Raw genomic sequence first — 9,439 nt, 5'->3', positions numbered from 1 at the left:
TTTTGGGTGTTTTTCTTACCAAAAGGTCCTGATATCTAATCCACGCATTGTATAGTGCCTTCCTAATTATATGATTCTTAAAACCACTATGGGCCTTTATTTTGTCATACCAAAGATATGCATGCCAACCAAACCTATTCTCCAATCCCTCTAAATCCAAAATATTTTCATTTTCTAGATTAATCCAGTCTTTAATCCAGAAGAAGGCTGCAGCCTTAAAATATATCTTTAGATCAGGCAGGGAAAAACCTCTTTCTTTTGAATCCGTAAGTAATTTATATTTAATTCTCGGTTTTTCCCCTTGCCAGATAAATTTGGACAGGACCTTCTGCCATTCTTTAAAACATTTGACATTATCAATAACAGGTAAAGTTTGAAACAAAACCAGCATTTTCGGCAATACATTCATCTTAACCACTGATATTCGACCCATAAGTGAGAATTTTAAATTTGACCAAATCTCTAAGTCTCTTTTTATTTCATTCCATACCTTCTCATAATTATCTTTATAGAGATTCAAATTCTTTGCTTTTAAGGTCACACCCAAATATTTAACCTTCTTCGTAAATGCTACGCCTGTTTTTTCTATAAGGGTTTTTCTTTCATCTTCATCTAAATTTTTGTCCAATACTTTGGATTTGCTGTTGTTTAATTTAAAACCAGCCAGCTGCCCATACTCCTGTATCATCTCCAGTGCTTTCACTGCACTGGTCTCTGGATCCTGAAAAGTTAGAACCAAGTCATCAGCAAAGGCTTTTAATTTATATTGCTTAGAGCCCACTACAATACCCTTGACTTTCTCTTCTTTTCTCAAAATATTCAGCAAGACCTCCAGGACCAAAATAAATAATAGAGGGGAAAGCGGGCACCCTTGCCTGGTTCCTTTCTCAACTTTAATTTCTTCCGATACCACATTATTAATAATTATTTTAGCTTTTTGTTCAGAATAGATCTCTTTGATACGGTTTAAAATTGTTGACCAACCTCAATACTTTTTTTTCCATAAAAAGCCAAGAAATATTATCAAAGGCTTTCTCCGCATCAATAAACATTAATAATTCATTTCTTTATTCTTTCTAAATGTATTTAGTATTTCTTTTAGCCTCTAATCTTTCCAAAATATCCACTATATTTCTATTATTATCTTTCATATGTCTTCCAGGTAGAAAGCCTGCCTGGTCTTTATGTATATATTCTGATAGAACTTTTTTCAATCTATTAGCCAGAATATTTGCAAATATTTTATAATCCACATTAAGTAGTGAGATTGGTCTATAATTCTTTACATCTGGTCTCTCTTGCTCATATTTCGGTATCAGAGTTATAAATGCGTCTCTCCAGGTTTCAGGTGCCCTCTCCACTCTCAATATATTATTACACACCTCTGCCAAAGGCTGTGATGGCTTTGCCTGTTGCTTCCGCCATCCCAGAACAAGATGGCCGCCCAGGAGGGGACAGGTAAGACTTCTTCTCTGACAGGGCCCAGTGTTCTGAGGCAGGGACTTCTCATTCAACCACATGCTACACGTGGATGAGTAATGCTCCTTTCTGTGTCAACTGAGTTGAAGGGCCCAAAGTTCTCCTCCCCCCAAACACTGAAATTGAAGAGTGCTAGTAAAACAATCCCCTCTGATTCAAACAAGGCCTGTCACAAGGGAGCTCTTCTTCTGTGCCTTTCCCCCACAGCAATGTTGGCTTTCCTTCCTTGCGCTCATCACCTCCACCCTATAATAATAGTAATAATAATATGGTATCATGGCACGAGGTGCTGGCCTGCAGCATTATCTTGAGGACAAATCAACACTGACTACCTTCCATTTGGATTACTGCAACGTGTTATGCAAGGAGTTGAATTTGGAAATGGTCAGGAAACCTGAGCTAGTGCTAATAACGACTGCAGGGACATGGATTGGCACTTGACAGGGGAGTTTAGGCAAATTCACACCAACGAACATGCACCCACACCCTGTGTGAGGAATGTTAGAAGTGGGTGTGAGATCCTCAAAATCTGAACAAAATTGGTGAAGCAGCAGAGAGTTTATCGATTACAAAATAACGTACTTGTAAGATCAGGTGTCCAAAAGCAGACACACCCAAAAATAGTAAGACTGAAGCTTATATCCTTTATACCCGAGGCAGGTTCCCTCCTGTTTCCCCATTGGCTGGGTATGTGCAGGGTTTACAGCCTATCATGTCCACCCAATTAAAATACTAAAATCCTGCCCCCCTTTGTTGACATCTCCCATTACTCTGAATTTGATGACCATTCCTCCTAATTTCTTTCCTCCTTTCTTTGGTCTGTGTTCCTATGCTTTTACACATTGACTCAAGCAATAAAGCCACATACTGACAACCCTTAGGCATAAGCAAGCTCTATATTTGCTGAAGCATGCATCCATTTCAACTGTCAGCCAACCTGTTTTCGGGCATTCTAACCACAAGTCATTCTAAAGATAAGCTGTTAAGCAAGTCTATGGTTAGCCTGCACCATATTACCACATTTGTTTTCTTCTCAGCTGAGAGATTAAGTGGGTTGGCCGAGGATGTTCCCTTGCAGGTGACATTGACAGTTCTTGTATAAAAGCCACCAGCATTGGCCAAGGCGAAGTCCTTGGCTCTGTGCCTCTGAGTTGAAGGGAAATGGCATTTGGTGGAACTCTGTGGATGCTGATATTATATATGACCATCTTCATTCATTTCTTGCTGTTAGTGTGGGGAGTTTCTTATACTTTTGCCAGGACCCACGTGCCTCGAGGAATGACCCGTCCTACACCATTGATACTTTTAAATCTCTTAGTGGGATATGGATTTGTACTGGTAAGTTTATTTTACATATATTACAGGGATGAAGCGACACCTCTATAAAAAGGGATGCAACATTTGAAATAGTTTAGAGAAAAGGCAAGTAAGAGGCGACGTGATAGAAATGCTTAAGATTATGGAGAAAATAGAGAGAGAAAGGTTTTCCTCCGTCTCTCACGACACTAGAACGTGTAGACAACCCAATGAAGCTGAATGTTGGAAGATTCAAGACAGATAGAAGAAAGGACTTCTTCACACATAATATATTCAATCCACGGAAGTCACTTTCACAAGAGGCAGTGATGGCTGCCAGGTTGAATAGCTTCCAATGAGAAATAGAGAAATTCATGGAGGCAATAGCTGTGGATGCTTATTAACCAGCTCTGGCTCTAGAGATGGAGGCAGCAATGCTTCTGAACACCAGTTGCTGGAAAACACAGGAGGGGAGAGGGCTCCTGTGCTTGGGTCCGGGTTTGTGGGTTTCCCATTGGGGCACCTGGTTGACAACTGCGAGATGCTGGACTAGATGGGCCATTGTCCTAATTCAGCAGGCTCTGCTTTGAGGCATTCCCAAAGTAAAGGAAGGATTGAACTCTGATTATGAAAATACACACAGAGGCTTGAACCAGCAAGACTGGTTGCGTATAATAATAATTCCTGTCCACCCTCCAGCCCAGGTCGTTTTATTCACAAAATAACTTTTGTCATTGTGTTCGTAAGAACCAATCAGATTTTCTCTGAGTATTTCAACAAACCCCACGTGGGGACAAAGTTAACCTACAAAAACTAATTATCGTTAGCATGCATATTTCTGGGGTAAACAAAACAGAACTACAAAGGAGTGCATCCAGCAACCCGGGAAGTCACAAACAAGCAATATACATGATAAGAAGGAGGCCAGGAGGACAGGCATCATTATCACCTTCATTTGAGATTTGTTTCCCGGCCCTAAGATTAACATCCTAAGATGAACATATCAGAAAAGCTACATCAAAAAAAGCTGCCCACTATCTTTCATAGCCCAGGATGCATGCCTGGCATGGCTGCCAACTTTCAGATTTGAAAATAAGGGATCAGCAGCCAGAATAAGGGATCACAGGTCCCAAAGTAAAGAGCTCAGCTAATCTGTAGGTGGGCTTTTGCCCTTGCAAACAATCCCGGCACCCTCTTTTCATGTTTCAGTCATTTTGCTTGTAATGTGCTGCCACCCAGTGGCCTTCCTGGCAAATTGCATCAGGTAATTCAGAGGTGTATCCCAACATAACCTTTCCTTGCTTCTTGTTCTGTCCCGCTGACTGTTGCTTGGTAAGTGCTGCAGTTACTTTCCATAAGCAGACCTTTCTCCTTTCCCCAGACCACCTCCGTCAGGGCTATTGCTCACTTCCAAGCCTCAATATTACCACACTGTCACCTCTTTGCTGGGAAGCGCTGAGCAAAGGCGAGTCCCCAGGCAACGTGGCCGATTTGATCTGCACAAGGGATGCAAACTCCATCCCCCAGTCGTTCTTAGACTCCTTATTGGGTGAGCAATGCAGCCAAGCAACACAGTTGGAGCCTCCCTCCTCCCTGGCTGGCAGGGAGGGAGGGAGAGGAGCTGCTTCCTTTGAAACCTGGGAAATATACGGGACATCATCAATCCAGGACAGCAGCGGGAAACGGCGCTGGGATAAGGGAGTTTCCCGCCAAATAAGGGACAGTTGACAGCTGTGACGCCTGGCAAAGCAACTGGCAGCTGGGCTGTGTACGCAAGCAGAGAGAAATGGACAGTAGAGGAAATGGCCAGAGATGCAGAGGGTTGTGGGATTTGATCAGAAATTACTGTCAATGAATTAAACCCAATCAACACCATGCTTTCACAGCTGACACAATGGCTTGAGGCATATTTCATAATTCCTCATAGTAATCCCATCTGATGCCCACACTCTGGATATTTGCACTCCTACACTGCTTAGGTTCTTATGCACTCCAGTGGATTTATCCTGAGTAGTACTAGCACTGAATACCCCCAATTTGTGTTTCATCTTAAGGTTTGAAATAACAGGAAGCGTACTAGGAAAGGGGAGGGGGCAGGGGCTTCACTTCTGGGCTGCTCAAAGAGAATAATTTTCCATCCCAAGAGGAAGGAAAGGATAAACAGCGCAGTCATCTCCCATGCATGGTTTCTGTTCCATAGGCAATACGTATATGCAATACATATATCTAATGCTGATTTAAAATGCTAAATGTTTTGGTTTAAACAGGGACGAATTCTGGAAAAACTGGGCATCTGCGATAGATATTCCGTACTCAGGATCCTAAACCTATTAATTCCAGAAGTGAAGGACCCAAAAATGATCACAAGGGACCTGGTTTTTGATGGGGTGCCTGTGAGGCTGTACTGGCCCAAGACATCACCTGCTGGGAACAGGAAAGGAATCATCTTTCTTCATGGAGGGGTTGCACTATTTGCAAGCATCCGTAAGTTTTTTGAAATGCTTCACTTTGTTGTTTGTGGAGAATTTGGGGTGATACTTTAATGTAAAGGTCATGAAATGTTTGCTATGGAGGGGTGGGGGTGGTTTGTGCTGCCTCTGGATTTTTATTTTTATCTTTATTAATACTGCTACAAAAGTTGGGTACCATCTCCACTCTCTGCCAAACCAGTAGGATGGGATGATGAGAATTGTAGTTTAAGAACAGTTGGAGACCCAAGCTTGGGAAACACTGCTCTAAAGACACTCTTTTCCTGAAAACTCACCCCCCCCCCATTGCCATGAGTCTGACAACCTCTTTCTGCTCAGGCCCAAGAATTCCTCCCATATGTGCCACCAGCCCCTTTGTCATGTTAAGGCCTCTATCCAAGTGAGGCACTGACTTGGAAAGTGTTTTTTCCGCTGGCCTCCAATCTTCCCTTCAATACTCCAAATCAGGCATAGGCAAACTCCGGCCCTCCAGATGTTTGGGACTACAATTCCCATATCCCTAGCTAACAGGACCAGTGATCAGGGAGGATGGGAATTGTAGACCCAAACATCTGGAGGGCCGGAGTTTGCCTATGCCTGCTCCAAGTAATAATCAAAATCCTACCACTTACTAATTTCTAAGGTTTAGAAATTTATAACAATATAAAGAATAACAACAAACAATGTCAATAACCTGTGTCTACACACAGTTTAAAAGGCCATCTATTGGTTAATTAGCCAAAGGCACTTGATGATATGAAACGAAGGCGCCAGGTGAGTCTCCCAGGGGAGAGCATTCCACAAAGGGGAGCCACAACAGTTCTGGGCTTGGGCCCAGAAACAAATTGGCAGTCAATGCAGTCACACCAGGATTGGTATTATATGGGCAACCTGGCTGCTGAATTCTGCACCAGCTGAAGTTTCTGAACTGTAGGCAGTTTAACATGGCAGGATGGGGTTGTGTGGTAAGAAAACAGGGCTGAGCCTTCCTGTTCCAGAGATGTCTGGTTCTGTATAAATTCCTAATGTCAAGGTCAATGTAAAATGCCAAAGAAGGTATTTGTGCTTCGTACTTCAATGGACTTCTATGAAAGGTCTTCCAGAGATGGTCAGAATTAATTTGAAAGAAGCCCAAAAATGTGGTCTGAGGTTTGTTTGGTCCTGTTCTGACTTATTCACATATTTACACGTATATTCTGCATGGAGGGAGTCCATGGTCATCTCAAGCAGGGCTTGTTCCCACAGCTGTGCAGCACTGGAGTCAAAGGCATCTTTCCCAGCCAGCCTTTAGCTAGCCAGTCCAAAATGGATCCCAGTCTTTGTTCTTCCTAGCACACCTTGCTTTAAAAGTATGGACTTTTTGGTTCCCTTCTGAGTTTTACCCATTGAAACTGCTGATCAGGAGGAAACAAAATGTACATAATGGTTTTCAACTAGTGATGCCCCATTTATAAAGGGTTCAGTTCAACTTAGTTGTTGCCAAAGGAGACTCGTTAAAGGTTATGTGCCTTTTTCCAGGAACTTCTGAAAGGATCTGCCATTCGCTTGCCCATGGAACCGACTCAGTGGTTATGTGTGTTGAGTAAGTAAGTTTCTAACCCTTCCACATGAGCCCAGAAAACGGCTGATTTTGCCAACATCATGAATTTGCCAACCTTTAGAATGGGTGTTCACCTTTGTATTTTGATTTTTATGCCTTTGGACCCTTAAGCATAAGAAGCTGGATCAGGCCAAAGGGGGCCCAACATCCTGTTCTCACGGTGGCCAACCAAATATCCCAATGAAAAGCCCACAAGCTGGACCCAGACACAGGAGCACTACTCCCAGTTGCAATGTACATCATCTGGTATTCAGAAGCATTACTGCCTGTGATAGTGGAGATGGCCCATCCGCCTTGTGACTAGTATTCATGGATAACCTTATCCACCATGAGAGGCTGATACGGCTTCTCAATCTATGCCAGTTCCATCTGTTGCGATTATCTCTATCCTGCCTTTCAGGACAAAACTCCTTCCAAGGCGTCATATAAGGAACATTAAACTACTTTTACATAAAACTAGTTAAACGTTTTTGTCCCTCTCTCTTAACTCTGGAACATGTGGACATTCAATGAAGCTGAATGCTAGAAGATTCACCTAAAAGAAAGTACTTCTTTACGCAGTGTGTAGTTAAGCTGTGGAACTCGTTCCCTCAGGAGGCAATGATGGCCTCCAACTTGGGTGGCTTTAAAAGAGGATTAAACAAATGCACACGGTATAAGACTAGCAGTGGCTACTAGCCATGATGGCTATAGTCTGCCTTTGCAGTTGGAGACAGTGTCCTTCTGAATGCCAGTTGCTGGAAGCTGCAGGAGGGAAGAGTACCACACTACTCATGTTCTGATTGTGAGTTTCTCCAATGATTGACCACTGGCCACTGAGAACGGGATTATAGTATCATGGAAAACCTTAGGCACTGGGGCTCAATGCTCCACTCCAGGCCTCTTCAGTTCTCCCTGAAGAGCCAGTGTGGTGTAGTGGTTAAGAGCGGTGGACTCGTAATCTGGTGAACCGGGTTCGATTCCCTGCTCATCCACATGCAGCTGCTGGGTAACCTTGGGCTAGTCACACTTCTTTGAAGTCTCTCAGCCCCACTCACCTCACAGAGTGTTTGTTGTGGAGGAGGAAGGGAAAGGAGAATGTTAGCCGCTTTGAGACTCCTTAGGGTAGTGATAAAGCAGGATATCAAGCAGGAGTATGGGGACCAGTCTCCTTGGGGGTGCTGAAGGTACCTCAGCCCCAAGTATGATGTCAAATGTTGATGATATCTTGTTTTTTCTTTAGATTTCGTTTAGCTCCTAAGCACCCGTATCCAGTCCCTGTACAGGACTGTTTAACTGCTGTAATACATTTTATGAAAAATGCAGAGGAATATGGAGTGGAACCCAACTGCATTGCCATTGTTGGGGAGAGTAGTGGAGGCACTTTTGCTGCAGCCATTTGCCAAGAACTGGTGACCAGAGAGGACCTCCCAAGAGTGCGAGCTCAGGTCCTGATCTACCCATTCCTCCAAGCAGTGGACTTCAATCTGCCATCCTATCAGCAAAACCATTCAGTTCCTCCTATGTTCAGGAAACGAGGTGTTAAACTCGCTTTGACATATCTCACTGGGAAGACAATGAATGTAGATGGAATTCTGAAAGGCGCCCATGTCCCTCCTGATTTGAGAGAGAAATACCGAAAATGGATCAGTGCTGATAACATTCCAGAAGAATTTAAAGCTAGGGGCTATGTTCCTGTAGAACCTGCTCCATTTTCAGAAGAACTTTATGAACAAGTTAAAAGAGCTGGTGAGACAATGTTTGCCCCTCTTCACGCAGAGGATGACATAATCCGCCAGCTCCCAGAGGCTTTCATTTTAACCTGTGAATATGATTTTCTCCGGGACGATGGGCTGTTGTACAAGAAGCGGTTAGAGGACCACGGTGTGCCAGTGACATGGTATCATGTTCAAGATGGATTCCACGGAATAATGGTCATGGCTGGTTTGAAGGCAATTGAATATCCGAGCACACAGAAATGCTTGCAGAATGTAATACAGTTCTTAAAAGGTTTATAGAAATGAATGACATTCTTTGTCTTCCTATGGCAGCCTTCCCTTTCTGTGGAGGGAAATATCATTCCTCATTGTGCCAATCCTGAAGTAAAAAGAAAAACTCTGATCAAAAGTTCTACTCTGTTTAATTTATTAAAATCACCATGAGCTCTATAAATACATAAGCAAAGCCCTACTGGATCAAGCCATTGGCTCACTTCATGCAGCATCTTGTTCTCTTTATGTTACATATTTTTTAAATAAATTTTCATACAATTTAACAAATTCAATTCAGTTTCAATGCAATATTCCCTCAACATTTTGACTCCTCATCCTTACTTCCATGATATTTCTGTTCAAATCCTTTGTCTACTAAATGTAATACTCATTTCTATAACATATCCAACATTAGATTCCTTTATCATTCTCCTTCCTTTGCTTATATTTCCAGTCCAGCCTGTCTTTTCATTTGACTATAATATTTTCTCAGATATTCTGAAAAGGATCTCCACTCCTCCACAAGCATTTTGTCTTTTGGGTTTCTTATTTTCGCCTTCTATAGTTTTAAAGTCCACTCCTCTTTTGTTGGAACTTCTTCATCCCTTTTTTTTAATTGATTTTCC

The 9,439-nt window shown here is 42.6% G+C and overlaps 1 protein-coding gene across 2 annotated transcripts; it reads left to right on the top strand.

The window, feature by feature from the left end:
* Window positions 1-2,583: 2,583 nt before the first annotated feature.
* Window positions 2,584-8,861, top strand: LOC310666482 (arylacetamide deacetylase-like 4). 2 transcript variants are annotated; one of them, XM_083417394.1, is made up of 4 exons: window positions 2,584-2,817; window positions 5,116-5,259; window positions 6,762-6,825; window positions 8,066-8,861. In XM_083417394.1, the coding sequence occupies exons 2-4, from the start codon at window positions 5,133-5,135 to the stop codon at window positions 8,838-8,840; spliced, it is 966 nt and encodes a 321-aa protein (XP_083273520.1). In that variant the 5' UTR covers window positions 2,584-2,817; window positions 5,116-5,132; the 3' UTR covers window positions 8,841-8,861. The 2 variants fall into 2 exon arrangements, with proteins under 2 accessions (XP_083273520.1, XP_083273519.1); XM_083417393.1 differs by having other exon boundaries at window positions 5,043-5,259.
* Window positions 8,862-9,439: the final 578 nt, after the last annotated feature.

Source organism: Podarcis tiliguerta (genome assembly GCF_965153285.1).
Source record: "Podarcis tiliguerta genome assembly, chromosome: 16".
Lineage (NCBI taxonomy): Eukaryota > Metazoa > Chordata > Lepidosauria > Squamata > Lacertidae > Podarcis > Podarcis tiliguerta.
This window is presented reverse-complemented; position numbering and strand designations above follow the sequence as displayed.